This window comes from Salvelinus namaycush, chromosome 25 (genome assembly GCF_016432855.1).
Source record: "Salvelinus namaycush isolate Seneca chromosome 25, SaNama_1.0, whole genome shotgun sequence".
NCBI lineage: Eukaryota > Metazoa > Chordata > Actinopteri > Salmoniformes > Salmonidae > Salvelinus > Salvelinus namaycush.
Genome location: NC_052331.1, coordinates 1,199,970 through 1,215,735, shown reverse-complemented (window position 1 = coordinate 1,215,735; position 15,766 = coordinate 1,199,970). Strand labels below are relative to the sequence as shown.

The 15,766-nt window shown below is 42.2% G+C and overlaps 1 protein-coding gene across 1 annotated transcript in view; it reads left to right on the top strand.

The window, feature by feature from the left end:
- LOC120020302 (kin of IRRE-like protein 1) overlaps positions 1–3,902 on the top strand; it is a 77,739-nt gene extending 73,837 nt beyond the window's left edge. Inside the window, exons 13-15 of the mRNA XM_038963869.1 lie at positions 304–431; positions 1,301–1,375; positions 3,264–3,902. Coding sequence (XP_038819797.1) covers positions 304–431; positions 1,301–1,375; positions 3,264–3,902 — 842 coding nt within the window. The remainder of the gene's footprint in view (positions 1–303; positions 432–1,300; positions 1,376–3,263) is intronic.
- Positions 3,903–15,766: the final 11,864 nt, after the last annotated feature.

The following is a 15,766-nucleotide window of genomic DNA, read 5'->3' as shown; positions in this document are numbered from 1 at the left end:
AGTACTGTACCAACCAGCTACCACGCCCTCTGCATGCAACATCTCTCTGTGTGTGCATGTCTGTGTGTCTGTCATTCATATAGGACGTGTCCCAAAAATCACCTGATTCCCTATATAGTGTACTATTTTTGTTCAGGGTGCCTTTTGATACAGCCCAGATGTCTGTCATTGCGTAGGTGTGTTTTGTTGTATATGTTTGTATGTTTGTGTGTGTGTGTTTGTGTGTGTGTGTGTGTGTGTGTGTGCATGCGTGCATGTGTGCGGGTGTGTTTGACAGCAGCCTCTGTCTTGTTTGGGTTCCAGGTCGGCGTGGGGTCACTCTGGGGAAGCCAGACATCAAGGTGGAGACGGTCAACAAGGAGACACACAGTCTGGAGGAGGAGTCAGGGAGCATTTCCACGGCGACACGCATGGTCAAAACCATGTACTCCGTGAGTACCCCACAACACCCACCTCTATAATACAAATCAAACTTTATTTTAAAGGGCAATTGTTTTGACAAAGAAGCGCGTCTCCTCCAAAAAAAACGTGCCAGCTATACCATCTTGAAGGAATCAAAGTGCAGCCCTGAACCTTTCTTTACTGTCTCTGTTTATTTCAAGTGCATTTACACTTTATAGTAAAACAATCAAATGAAGGATAAGGGAGACATGGATAGAGGGTTTATGTTATCTTTTACCTGAAGACCTCTCACAGGCTGAGGGTGTGTCTCAAATAGCACTCTATTCCCTGTGACAAAACAAGCAAGTATAGTGTAAAGAATCATTGTGCCATCTAACCGCTGTGAAATATATTTTCCATAACCAAAAATATTATATTTCAGCTGGTTGAAACTACAAAAAGCGAAAGTTAGACGCAAAAATGAAACTTAAGAACGGGAAGCATAGAAATAGCACACATAGAACTGATCTACGGCTTCTTATTCTTGCTTTCGATGATAATGACAGATCTATGACTCACATTTCTATGTGAATTTGGTTGGGTCGCCCAAAAAGTTACCTATTGCAGCCTTAAGACAGAAAGTGTTATAGAAGCTATAAGGCGCTGAAGCATTTAATTGCTGTTTAAGAACAAACCACTGACTGAATTCCCCCTTATGTGCTGCATAGCCCTGGCTATAACATCTTGAACTGTAGTCAACAAATATTTATCAAATAACATTTATTTTGTCTTCATCATATGAAAAACCTGATATTCTGTTTTCCTCTTCCTTCCCTCCTTTCTCTCTCTCCCCCTGTGTGTGTTTTGTTGTTTGATGGTTTAGTTTCTGCCCTCTGTCTCCCTCTCTCCCTCCACTCAGCCGTTCAAAGACGATATGGAACTGAAGCAGGACCTGCGCAGTGAGCTCGATACCCGCGAGGAGTACGAACTGAAGGTGAGCAACTCTCTCTCTCTGCTACTCACTTCATACAACCTATGTCAAAACAACAAACATCTCATACGTACAGTGCCTTCAGAAAGTATCCACACCCTTTGAGGTTTTCTACATTTTGTTGTGTTACAGCCGGGAATTTAAAATTGTCACTGACCTACACACAATACACCATCATGTCGAAGTGGAATATTTTTTTTTAGAAAGGTTTACAAATTAATAAAAAATGAAAAGCTGAAACATCTTGAGTCAGTACGTATGATTCAACCCCTTTGTTATGGCAAGCCGAAATAAGAAAAATTTGCTTAACACGTCACATAATAAGTTGTATGGTCTCACTCTGTGCACAATAATAGTGTTTAACATGATTTTTGAATGACTACCTCATCTCCCCACACATTCAATTATCTGTAAGGTCCCTTAATTGAGCAGCGAATTTCAAACACAGATTCAATCAGACCAGGGAGGTTTTCCAATGTCTTGCAAAGAAGGGCACCTATTGGTAGACGCGTTAAAAAAAAAAAGATCAGACATTGAATATCCTTTTGAGCAAGGTGAAGTTATTAATTCGACTTTGGATGGGGTATCAATGCACCCAGTCACTACAAAGATACAGGCTTCCTTCCTAACTTAGTTGCCAGAGTGGAAGGACACCGCTCAGGGATTTCACCATGAGGCCAGTTGTGACTTTAAAACAGTTACAGAGTTGAATGGCAGTGATAGGAGAAACCTGAGGATGGATCAACAACATTGTAATTACTCCACAATACTTACCTAATTGACAGTGTGAAAAGGAAGCCTGTACAGAATAAAAATGTTGCAAAACATGCATCCTGTTTGAAAGTAAAACTGCTAAAAATGTGGCAAAGAAATCCTGAATACAAAATTATATGTTTGGGGCAAATCCAACACAACACATCACTGAGTACCACTCTTCATATTTTCAAACATGGTGTTGGCTGCATCATGTTATGTGTATGCTTGTCATCGGCAAGGACTAGGGAGTTTTTTAGGATAAAAAGAAATGGAATAGAGCTAAGCACAGGAAAAATCCTAAAGGAAAACCTGCTTCTGCTTTCCAACAGACACTAGGAGACAAATTCACCTTTCAGCAGGACAATAACCTAAAACACAAAGCCAAATATACACTGAAGTTGCTTACCAAGACGGCAATGAATATTCAAGAGTGGCCTAGTTACAGTTTTGACTTAAATCGGATTGAAAATCTATGGCAAGACTAGAAAATGTCTAGCAATGATCCACAATGAACTTGCCAGAGCTTGAATATTTTTTTTTATGATAATGTGCAAATATTGTACAATCCAGGTCTGCAAAGCTCTTAGAGACTTACCAAGAAAGACTCACAGCTGTAATCGCCACCAAATGTGATTCTAACATTTATTGAAAATTAGATATTTCTGTATTTCATTTTCAATAAATTTGCAAACATTTCTAAAAACAAGTTTTCACTTTGTCATTATGGGCTATTGTGTGTAGATGGGTGACTGTATACAACACAATACACATAAACACATCACACAAAATATCACAATGACTACCTTACACCTCAAATATGCTGACACCTCAAATGTAAACACATGTAAAAAGCTCACTATCCTTAGGAAATCACAATACACAACTTACACACAACATTTCACATAAATTATCACATTGACTACCTCACCTCAAATATGCTCTCATCTCAAATTTAAACACTCATGTAAGCTTGTAAAAAGCTCACTATCGCCTCACCTCTATCCTTAGGACAGTACAATGCACAACTTACACACAGCATATCAAACATGACTAGCTCACACCCCAAATAATGCTCAAACCTCAAATTTTAACCCATGTAAAAATCTCACTATTTCCTCATCATCTCTATTCTTAGGATCCAACGAACGGCTACTACAATGTCCGCGCGACCACCCACGACGATGCCAGGCCGTCGTCCCGCTCTATGCTGTACCAGGGAGAGTTCCGGAACGCCAACCCTCCGGGGGGAGCAACAGGAGCTACCTCCAGTGGACCAGCAGGGGGCCCTGGTGGGGCGGTGGTGGCAGGAGGGGTCCCGGGGAATCCGGGGTCACGGGCAGGGTGCTACGACCCCCGACCTCCGTCCAGGATGTCTCATACTAACTACGCCCAGTTCAACACCTTCACTAGGGCTGGGCAGAGCCAAGCCCCACCCAACATCACCCATCCCTCCCATCCCACTTCACAGACCAGCGAATTCCCCGGAGACTGCGCCCTATTGGACAGCAACAATCAGCTCACCTATGACAACTACGGCTACCCCGCCAAGTACCCCACCTATCGGATGGGCTTTGCCCCGCCCCCGGAAGTAGGACCAGCCTATGAGATGTACCCGACTGGACAAGGGGTGGGACCAGGGCCAGTCCAAGGACTAGGTCCTGGTCCAGAAACTCTGCTGGGGAAGTATGGGACCTCCACCCGCTTCTCCTACTCCTCTCCTCCTGGTACGGACTACAATCAGAGACACACGCAGAGGATGCAGACACACGTGTGAGAGATGTATTGTGTAGTACAAAGTGGTTTTCATACACATATACGTACATACAGTGCATTCGGAAAGTATTCAGAACCCTTGACTTGGCACACCTGTATAGGGGGGAGTTTCTCTCATACCGCTGAAAAACATTCCCACAGCATGATGCTGCCACCACCATGCTTCACTATAAGGATGGTGCCAGGTTTCCTCCAGACGTGACGCTTGGCATTCAAGCCAAAGAGTTCAATCTTGGTTTCATCAGACCAGAAAATCTTGTTTAGATGCCTTTTGGCAAACTCCAAGCAGACTGTCATGTGCTTTTTACTGAGGAGTGGCTTCCGTATGGCCACTCTACCATAAAGGCCTGATTGGTGTAGTGCTGCTAAGATGGTTGTTCTTCTGTAAGGTTCTCCCATCTCCACAGAGGAACTCTGGAGCTCTATTAGAGTGACCCCTTGACCCCGGGTTCTTGGTCACCTCCCTGACCAAGGCCCTTCTCCCCGATTGCTCCGTTTGCCGGGTGGCCAGCTCTAGGAAGAGTCTTGGTGGTTCCAAACTTCTTCCATTTAAGAATGATGGAGGCCACTGTGTTCTTGGGGACCTTCAATGCTGCAGAAATGTTTTGGTACCCTTCCCCAGATCTGTGTCCCGACACAAACATGTCTCGGTCTGTACGGACATGCACTGTCAAATGTGGGACCTTATATAGACAGGTGTGTGACTTTCCAAATCATGTCTAATCAATTGAATTTACCACAGGTGGACTCCAATCAAGTTTAGACACATCTCAAGGATGATCAATGGAAACAGGATGCACCTGAGCTCAGTTTTAAGTCTCATAGCAAAGGGTCTGAATACTTATGCAAATGAGGTATTTTTGTTTTTTATTTGTCATATATTTTCAAAAATGTATAGAAACCTGTTTTCGCTATGTCATTATGGGGTATTGTGTGTAGATTGATGAGAAATAAATCAATGTAATCCCTTTTAGAATAAGGCTGTAACGTAACAAAATGTGGAAAAGTCAATGGGTCTACTTTCCGAATGTACTGTATACACCTAAAAACAAATGTACTTGTCAGAGTGAAACAGAAAGATACACTCAACCGGGGAGAACGACTGCCCCCTGGCATTGAGGATTTCAAGTTGAAGACCGACGCAATACTGCAGTCATTGTTTCCAGATAACAGGATCCCTAATTAAAGTGACTGGTGAAGTGTCGATCTTCGTGGTCAATATTTGTGTATATACATTTTTGTTATATTACACAAATATTGGTACCAATAATTTATTATATTTCACCAGATGTATGTCCTTGAACCGACTACTTTAAATCACACAGACAAAGTTATAGGATCATTTAGTTGCTAATGTCAGCCTGCAGTACCTCGGTCGGCCTTTAACTTGAAAACTCCATGAGAGGGGGCAGCACTGAGCTAGCCTGCAACTTCACTTCCTAGAGTAGCTCAAACTGCCCATGCAATGTTTCCAAAAACTCTTCCATTGTAGCAAGATTGCGACACGCTGAAATGACACTTCCTCTTCATCAAATGCGCCACAGAGCGTTCTCATAGGAAACTATGGTGTGACGTCACTGATGGCTTCGTCCATATTTTTTTTTGTCTATGCACTCAACACATTTCTGCTGTCTACACACTTGCTCTATCCCATTTACACATACAATCTTACACAGTTTCTCTCAAACACTCTACTGTGTGCAATCTTAAGCTCCGAGAGCTGATAAAGCGAAAGCCACAATCAAGGGAGGGAAGACATGAAATGATAAGAGAAAGTACTTTTCTTACCAGGAGAGGAGGAGGGGTTTCACAGAGTGTGATTATTTACATGCTGATAGAAAGCATCCTAGATGTATCTCTTCGCCTTCACACCTCCTCTCAGTTCGACTCTGTCTCTCTTTCCTCTCAACCCATCTCTGTACATACAGTTGAAGTCTGAAGTTTACATACACCTTAGCCAAATGCATTTAAACTCAGTTTTTCACAATTCCTGATATTTAATCCTAGTAAAAATTCCCTGTCTTAGGTCAGCTAGAATCACCACTTTATTTTAAGAATGTGAAATTTCAGAATAATAGAGAGAATTATTTATTTCCGCTTTTATTTCTTTCATCACATTCCCAGTGGGTCAGAAGTTTACATACACTCAATTAGTATTTGGTAGCATTGCCTTTACATTGTTTAACTTGGGTCAAACGTTTTGGGTAGCCTTCCACAAGCTTCCCACAATAAGTTGGGTGAATTTTGGCTCATTCGTCCTGACAGAGATGGTGTAACTGAGTCAGGTTTGTAGGCCTCCTTGCTCGCACATGCTTTTTCACTTCTGCCCACAAATGTTCTATGGGATTGAGGTCAGGGCTTGTGATGTCCACTCCAATACCTTGACTTTGTTGTCCTTAAGCCATTTTGCTACAACTTTGGAAGTATGCTTGGGGTCATTGTCCATGTGGAAGACCCATTTGCGACCAAGCTTTAACTTCCTGACTGATGTCTTGAGATGTTGCTTCAATATATCCACATCATTTTACTCCCTCATGATGACATCTATTTTGTGAAGTGCACCAGTCCCTCCTGCACCAAAGCACCCCCACAACATGATGCTGCCACCCCCCAGCTTCACGTTTGGGATGGTGTTCTTCGGCTAGCAAGCCCCCCCTTTTTCCTCCAAACATAGCGATGGTCATTATGGCCAAACAGTTCTATTTTTGTTTCATCAGACCAAAGGACATTTCTCCAAAAGGCGTTTGGATATTAACAGATATTAACAAAATATTAACAAACACACACACTCTCTCACACGTTCAAGGAGATGGTCTTGCGTCACTGCTGTGCTCAGGCAAGGCGACAGCTTGTACTCCGTATGTGGACCTCTTTTTAACCTGCTTCTTCTCGATGCCACCACAAACTGCTCAACTGGCATGGCCAAAGGGCTCCTCCAAGAAGTGAAGGAAAATTAAACATGGAGTGTGTTCCAAATGGCACCCTAATCCCCATGTAGTGCACTAGTTTTGACCAAGGCCAGGGACTCTGATCAAACATATGCACTATATAGGGAATAGGGTGCCATTTGGGACACATCCAAGGCATCATGGTATAACAGCCTTCACGCCAATATGGTGATTTTACCTCCGACAAGAAAGAGAACAACTGGTGGGCCAAGGACCACGTGCTGCACACCTATAAGGTACGTTGGAGTACGACTCTCCATGGTACATTGGAGTACGACTCTCCATGATACGGTGGGGTACGACTCTCCATGGTACGGTGGAGTACGACTCCATGGTACGGTGGAGTACGACTCTCCGTGGTACGGTGGAGTACGACTCTCCGTGGTACGGTGGAGTACGACTCTCCGTGGTACGGTGGAGTACGACTCTCCGTGGTACGGTGGGGTACGACTCTCCGTGGTACGGTGGGGTACGACTCTCCGTGGTACGGTGGAGTATGCCTCTCCATAACCAGATGAGGGGTACAGTGGTTTGCGAAAGTATTCACCTCCTTTGGCATTTTTCCTATTTTGTTGTCTTACAACCTGGTATTAAAATTGATTTTTTGGGGGTTTGTATCATTTGATTTACACAACATGCTAAATATTTTTTATTGTGAAACAAACAAGAAATAAGACAAAAAAAACAGAACTTGAGCGTGCATAACTATCCCCCCCAATGTCAATACTTTGTAGAGCCACCTTTTGCAGCAATTACAGCTGCAAGTCTCTTGGGGTATGTCTCTATAAGCTTGGCACATCTATCCACTGGGATTTTTGCCCATTCTTCAAGGCAAAACTTCTCCAGCTCCTTCGAGTTGGATGGGTTCTGCTTGTGTACAGCAATTTTTAAGTCATACCACAGACTCTCAATTGGATTGAGGTCTGGGCTTTGACTAGGCCATTCCAACACATTTAAATGTTTCCCCTTAAACCACTCGAGTGTTGCTTTAGCAGTATGCTTAGGGTCATTGTCCTGCTGGAAAGACTGAAACAGGTTTCCCTCAAGAATTTCCCTATCTTAAGCGCCATTCATCATTCTGACCAGTTTCCCAGTCCTTCCAGAAGAAAAACAGCCCCACAGCATGATGCTGCCACCACCATGCTTCACTGTGGGGATGGGGTTCTCGGAGTGATGAGAGGTGTTGGGTTTGCGCCAGACATAGCATTTTCCTTGATGGCCAAAAAGCTACATTTTAGTCTCATCTGACCAGAGTACCTTCTCCCATATGTTTTGGGAGTCTCCCACATGCCTTTTGGCGAACACCAAACATGTTTGCTTATTTTTTTCTTTAAGCAATGGATTTTTTCTGGCCACTCTTCCGTAAAGCCCAGCTCTGTGGAGTGTACGGCTTAAAGTGGTCCTATGGACAGATACTCCAATCTCCGCTGTGGAGCTTTGCAGATCCTTCAGGGTAATCTTTGATCTCTTTGTTGCCTCTCTGATTAATGCCCTCCCTGCCTGGTCCGTGAGTTTTGGTGGGCGGCCCTCTCTTGGCAGGTTTGTTGTGGTGCCATATTCTTTCAATTTTTTAATAATGGATTTAATGGTGATCCATGGGATGTTCAAAGTTTCGGATATTTTTTTATAACCCAAACCTGATCTGTTCTTCTCCACAACTTTGTCCCTCACCTGTTTGGAGAGCTCCTTGGTCTTCATGGTGCCGCTTGCTTGGTGTTGTTGCAGACTCTGGGGCCTTTTAGAACAGGTATACTGAGATCATGTGACAGATCATGTGACACTTAGATTGCACAAAGGTGGACTTTATTTAACTAATTATGTGACTTCTGAAGGTAATTGGTTGCACCAGATCTTATTTAGGGGCTTCATAGCAAAGGGGGTGAATACATATGCACTTACCACTTTTCAAATTTTTATTTTTTATAATATTTTTAAACAAGTACTTTTCAAATTTCACTTCACTAATTTGGACTATTTTGTGTATGTCCATTACATGAAATCCAAATAAATATCAATTTAAATGACAGGTTGTAATGCAACAAAATAGGAAAAACACCAAGGGGGATGAATACTTTTGCAAGGCACTGCATGTGTGGACTATATAATGAAATACAGTTTTGTATACAGTATGCCACTTATATTATATAAGGTAACCTAATCGGGAAAGGATGGAGCTGTAGCAAGCTTCTTCAAATGCTCCTTCCTCCTCCTCTGACTACCCCACATTTCACCCACCGGAGGTCAATGCTGTGTGTTTGGGAAGCGGGTGAAAGAGCTTTTGTATTTAAATAAATCTCTACAATTTGTACAAAATGCCCCCAGTCCCCCATCCTCAAATATTACTGTATTGGTTTCTCTCACTTGCACAGTAGAATATCCATATTTATACCTAAATAGAATAAGAAAAAATGGCATTTAGAATTTTTTTTAAATATTTTTATATGGAGTTGTGGACCAAAGGTTCAGAGTTTTGGGTGACATTCACTTTTACAATTCAATGTTCTGAGGCTTCTGTGTCCAGGTTCAACCATTGTTGAGTTGTGTTGAGTTTTGATCTAGCAGGGTGTTGTTGTAGACTAGGGTAGCGTCTCAAAAGGCACCCCATCCCCTATATAGTGCACTACTTTTGACCAGAGTCTCACCATAAGATATCGGGAATAGGATGCCATTTGGGAGGTAGTCATGATGGGCTCTGGGGTGATATGGTTTACTCTAAAGTTTTGCGAGGTCTTGGGGGGGAACGGCATACGTTTATCAAGAGATACAGATTGAGGAGGATGTGACACAATATGGTACTGGTTAGTGTACTCTTCAGTTTGATGCTGGCTATGGTACAGTTTTTATGTTTTTGTTACTTTGCTTTACCCCATTTGGGTATTTGGTACAGTGCTCTGTAGTGGTGGATGTGTAGGCCTACACACAGTGGCTAACCTGTGGCTGTAGGTAAACTCTGATTATGTCATCCACCCTCATTATTCACATAAGACGTTGACAATCATTGTTGATTTGACTTAATAATATAATAGTAAATATGCCATTTAGCAGACACTTTTAGCCAAAGTAACTTACAGTTGTGCATTGCATACATTTTACGTATGGGTGGTCCCGGGAATCGAACTCACTATGGAGGAGAGAGGAGGGCCATGAGTTCCATGCCAAATGGCACCTTATTCTCTATAGAACCCATATATAACATATAGGATCTCAGTGCCCTATTCCCTAGATAGTGCACTACTTTTGCTCAAATCCTTATGGGTACTGGTCAAAAGTATTGCTCTACATAAGGAATAGGGTGCCATTTGGGGGACACATAATGTTGCAGCCAGCCACGGATCAGAAGAGAAAGAAACGTCCTTCTTAGATCTCTGTTTCTACTAGAGTCCTCTTGGCTTTCTTCTATCTATCTTTCTTCCAGCTCTCACCTTTCCTTCCAAATGAAAACATAGGAGTAGATCAGAGTATGTCTCTGTCAATAAACGTGTGTTTGATGGGGCAGGGTTGGTAGGACGGAAGGGATGAGGATGGGGGGCCCTCTGTTCAAAAGATATAGCTTCGTTCATAAACTCGTTACCATCTTTTTACTTCCTCATGCATTTTTTTTCTCTCCAAAAGAAATGCATTCCCTGTATGAAATCTGTTTTTTTTATCAGCATATTATACTCATGGTATTATTATGTCACCAACGAAGTGACGATTGAGGTTATACTACAGTGTTTAAACTTTTATAGACATACTGTATCCTTTACTTCGTTTTTGATATATGTGTGTATTTAAAGGGGGTTATTATCCTAGAAAGACCATGGCAACCTATTCCCTATATAGTGCAATGCTTTACACCAGGGCCCATAGGACTCTGGTCAATAGTAGTGCTCTATGTATGGAATACGTTTGGTACACAGGGAGTGGTGATACATGTATGCGGCCAAAGTGACTGCACAACCAGGCCACACCAGGCGGGATAGATAGCAATCTTACCCAGGCTAAACCCAGGCCCTGGTCTCTGGTCCTTGGTCCCAGTGGACAGCACTAAGGTGCTCAGAACTGTTCTGACCAGCACTGACTGATGTACATGGTTTGGTAGCAGTCTTGTGTTTGGAATCTCTAATCTAATGGGTGCCAAAAGACTGCAGCAAAAACTAAAATTAACAAAGCAGACAAAAAATGCAGCAGCCATTTGTGTGTGTGTGTATGACCTCCGACCCTAATGTTTTGATCTGTGCGTGCGTGCGTGCGTGCGTGCGTGCGTGCGTGCGTGCGTGCGTGCGTGCGTGCGTGCGTGCGTGCGTGCGTGCGTGTGTAGAAATGGGATGTTGGGCTGTGAAGAAAATGTAGGTGAGAGACAGAGGCGTGGGCAGCATCCCAAATTGTACCCTATCACCAACATAGTGCACTACTTTTGACCAGAACCCATGGGGGGCCATTTGGGATGCAGTCATGGAGCCATTATGTGGCCTTAGGACATGAAGAATTAGCAGACTGAGTCCACTCATCCTTCATGCTGCTGTTGAGCGTGTTTGTGCTCCAAGAACGTCCATGATTGAGATTTGGGATGTGTCCCAAATGCCACCCTATTCCCTGTATAGTGCACTACTTTTGACTTGAGCCTTTTGGGCACTGGTAAAAAGATGTGCACTATAAAGGGAATAGGGTGCCATTTGGTTTGGCGTGAGTGCATTTCTTCCATATCATACGTTCACAATAATTTTATATTCTTTCATTGGTCCGACAGGACTGTATACCTTGTATTATTGTTATTATGATTTAACATTAAGTAATGCTCCTCTGTATAACGGTTCTACTTGATTGTTATTTTACATAAACAAAGATATTATAAAAATGTGCTTTTATTTACATTTTTGTTTAATTTAATATTTTTTTTTCAAATTGTATGTAATTATTTTTCCACAGTATTGCAGAAAATAAAAAGACACAGCCTTCATAAAACAAGGATAACCTGCCTTATTTCACAGTTTAAATGAAACACAAAATGTATGTCTGAAATTGTACCCTATTCCCTAAGTGTCCCAAATGGCATCCTATCCTATCATTATCTTATACTATCACGTTTTAAGGTACGGTTGAAGTCGGAAGTTTACATACACCTTAGCCAAATACATTTAAATTTCAGTTTTTCACAATTCCTGACATTTAATCATAGTAGAAATTCCCTGTCTTAGGTCAGGTAGGATCACCACTTTATTTTAAGAATGTGAAATGTCAGAATAATAGTAGAGAGAATGATTTATTTCAGCTTTTATTTCTTTCATCACATTCCCAGTGGGTCGGAAGTTTACATACACTCAATTAGTATTTGGTAGCATTGCCTTTAAATTGTATAACTTGGTTCAAACGTTACGGGTAGCCTTCCACAAGCTTCCCACAATAAGTTGGGTGAATTTGTGACTGACTTGTAACTGAGTCAGGTTTGTAGGCCTCCTTGCTCGCACACGCTTTTTTCAGTTTTTCAGTTCTGCCCACAAATTTTCTATGGGATTGAGGTCAGGGCTTGACTTTGTTGTCCTTAAGCCATTTTGCCACAACTTTGGAAGTATGTTTGGGGTCATTGTCCATTTGGAAGATCAATTTGCGACCAAGCTTTAACTTCCTGACTGATGTCTTGATGTTGCTTCAATATATCCACATAATTTCCCCCCTCATGATGCCATCTATTTTGTGACGTGCACCAGTCCCTCCTGCACCAAAGCACCCCCACAACATGATTCTGCCACTCCCATGCTTCACGGTTGGGATGGTGTCCTTCGGGCTTGCAAGCCTCTCCCTTTTTCCTCCAAACATAATGATGGTCATTATCGCCAAACAGTTCTATTTTTGTTTCATCAGACCAAAGGACATTTGTCCAAAAAGTACAATCTTTGTCCCCATGAGCAGTTGCAAACCGTAGTCTGGCTTTTTTATGGTGGTTTTGGAGCAATGTGTTTTTCCTTGCTGAGCGGCCTTTCAGGTTATGTCGATATAGGATTCGTTTTACTGTGAATATAGATACTGTTGTACCTGTTTCCTCCAGCATCTTCACAAGGTCCTTTTCTGTTGTTCTGGGATTGATCTGCACTTTTTGCATCAAAGTGCGTTCATCTCTAGGAGACAGAACGCGTCTCCTTCCTGAGCGGTATGACGGCTGCGTGGTACCATTGTGTTTATACTTGCGTACTATTGTTTGTACAGATGAACGTGGTACCTTCAGGCGTTTGGAAATTGCTCCCAAGGATGAACCAGACTTGTGGAGGTCTATAATTTTTTTTATGAGGTCTTGGCTGATTTCTTTTGATTTTCCCATGATGCCTCAATCTTGTCCCGCACATTGAATATAGTTGCGGAGAGTCCCTGTAATCCTAGATTCAGATCATTCAGGCGAGAAAAAACATCACCCAGATAGGTCCGTCATGGGAGAAACTCGTCCTCATGCAAGCGGTCAGCCAAGTGAAAATGATGGTCAGTAAAGAAAACTTTAAGCTCGTCTCTCAGTTTTAAAAAAACGTGTCAATACTTTGTCCCCTGATAACCAGCGCACTTCTGTATGTTGTAAAAGCGTTACATGGTCGCTGCCCATATCATTGCATAGTGCAGAAAATACACGAGAGTTCAGGGGCCTTGCTTTAACAAAGTTAACAATTTTCACTGTAGTGTCTTTGTGTCTTTGGCTATGCCGGATTAAGTGCTATGACATGCTATTCTATGAAATCCTTTCTCTGTAATTAATATTACCTGATTGGGCTAATCATGCAAATGTAATTAACTAGAAAGTCGGGGCACCACAAAATAATATTTATAGAGCTGTTATCTTCCGAATAAACTCTTAAAGACCTAGTAATATTTTACATCAATAGCAGTCAATATTATTCGTCACCTTATTTCAGTCTCATCTGAATGTTGTAAATTCTTGGTTATCTTCACGAACCCTGGCTAACAAGTTGAATCAGCAATACAAAATTGGGTTTAATTATTTATTTACTAAATACCTAACTAATCACACAGAATTACATATACACAGAATGAATCATACCTTGATTACAAATTATGTCATAAAGGAAAACGTCCCTAGCGGAAGAACAGATATGACAGCTGGTTACACAAAGAAAATCAAAATCAAATCAAATCAAATCCAATTTATTTATATAGCCCTTCGTACATCAGCTGATATCTCAAAGTGCTGTACAGAAACCCAGCCTAAACCCCAAACAGCAATAATGCAGGTGTAGAAGCACGCATAAGATTCTGGGTTGGGTTTGAGTGAAAGAGCGGGAAGACTGAAGAACAAAGGGAGAAGCGATGTCTCTATCGGGCCGTAGGCAGCTACTCTATCGTAAATACAGAATCTTATGCATTCTAAATTACTGCCCATTTGGAAAAGGAAAATGCAATACATATTTACTCTGAGCTGCACTTCAATAGGTTGGTGGTAGATGGAAGGCTGTGTTGCCCAACAGAGTCCTTTGAAGAGTGTCTCTGGTGGTGAACGGGAAACGTTGTAGTGTTGTCGTTGTGTGGTAGACGGGATACTCTGTCTGTCCTTTCCCAGTCCACGCTTGGCGGCTGGAGTGAATCAGAGTTCAAAGTTCATACCCCGTTGCAATGCTTATATGCTCATGCTATATTCTGGCTGGTATTGTCGAAATTCATCATATTCGACGTGTCGATCGTCCTCTTCACGTGGGAATTCAATGCTAATTTCGTTAGGTAGCTGAGATTGGCTTTGCTCTGTAGTTATTATCTGAACCCTCCTGACATTGGATCGTCATCCTAATGTACCCGGAACAGGAGGTTACATTTCCACTTATATAGTGGAGGGAGAAGGGTGTGTTTCACAGTCTACAACCCCTGTCTCTTCACAAGGGCGGGCCACTGATTGAGCAGAGCCCTAACCTTATGAAAACCCAAATCTCTCATTTGGAAGCTAAAATTACATTTCATCTGGCACCAAATATTTTTATATTTAAACATTTGAATTGCACAACAATTCCATGTGAATCTGATAACTATAATGTGTAGACTTTCCCAGATACAGTTTAGGTCGTCCTGTCATCAGTCATAATGTCTCAGATGACAACCGAACTGACATCATATTCATTAAGTACCAACGCATATGTTCAACTGGTTGGATTACCAAAATATGGTTAATTTCCCCCCACCTTCTGATGTTTCCAGAATCTCTATGTTAACCAAGGGATTTTCAATAGTCACATCAGTAGGGTAGAGAGAGGAAAAAAGGGGGGAGAGGTATTTATGACTGTCATAAACCTACCCCCAGGTCAGCGTCATGACATGTCCAAAAGGTCTTTCAAGCTGTCAGACATTCCCTTGGCAGCAAGAGCCTCTCAGTGGATGCTGCAGTGTACCCAAGTGGCGTCGGGAGCAACTGCTTGCATGCGCTTTACCACTCCACTGTCTTCCTGTCATGGCTTTTGCGCCATCAGTACAGATACCAACACATCTTGACCACCAAAGTCCATTTGATGTCACAAAGCTGTCCAGTACTTAATAAAAAATATCCTCTCCTGTCCTGGTTTCCAGTGGTTTGCAGAAGAGGATGTCTTCCTTAATTGACCCCACATAAATGTAACAGGTATACCAGAAATGTGCCAGGTCTGTTGACTCATCCAGCTGTAATGCATAGAATTCACTGGCTTGTATGCGAAGCAGTAATTGTTTCAAAACATCTCCTGCCTTGTCACTGATGCGTCGTGAAACAGTGTTGTTTGATGAAGACATTGCCTGTATTGTTTTTTTTGGCCTTTTCCCCCAGCGTTGTCCCAGCCATATCTGCGGCAGCAGGAATAATTAAGTCCTCCACAATTGTATGGGGCTTGCCTGTCCTAGCCACTCGGTAGCTCACCATATAAGACGCTTCTAGCCACTTCTTATTAATGGTGTCTGTTGCTTTTATACATGTCTTACTACT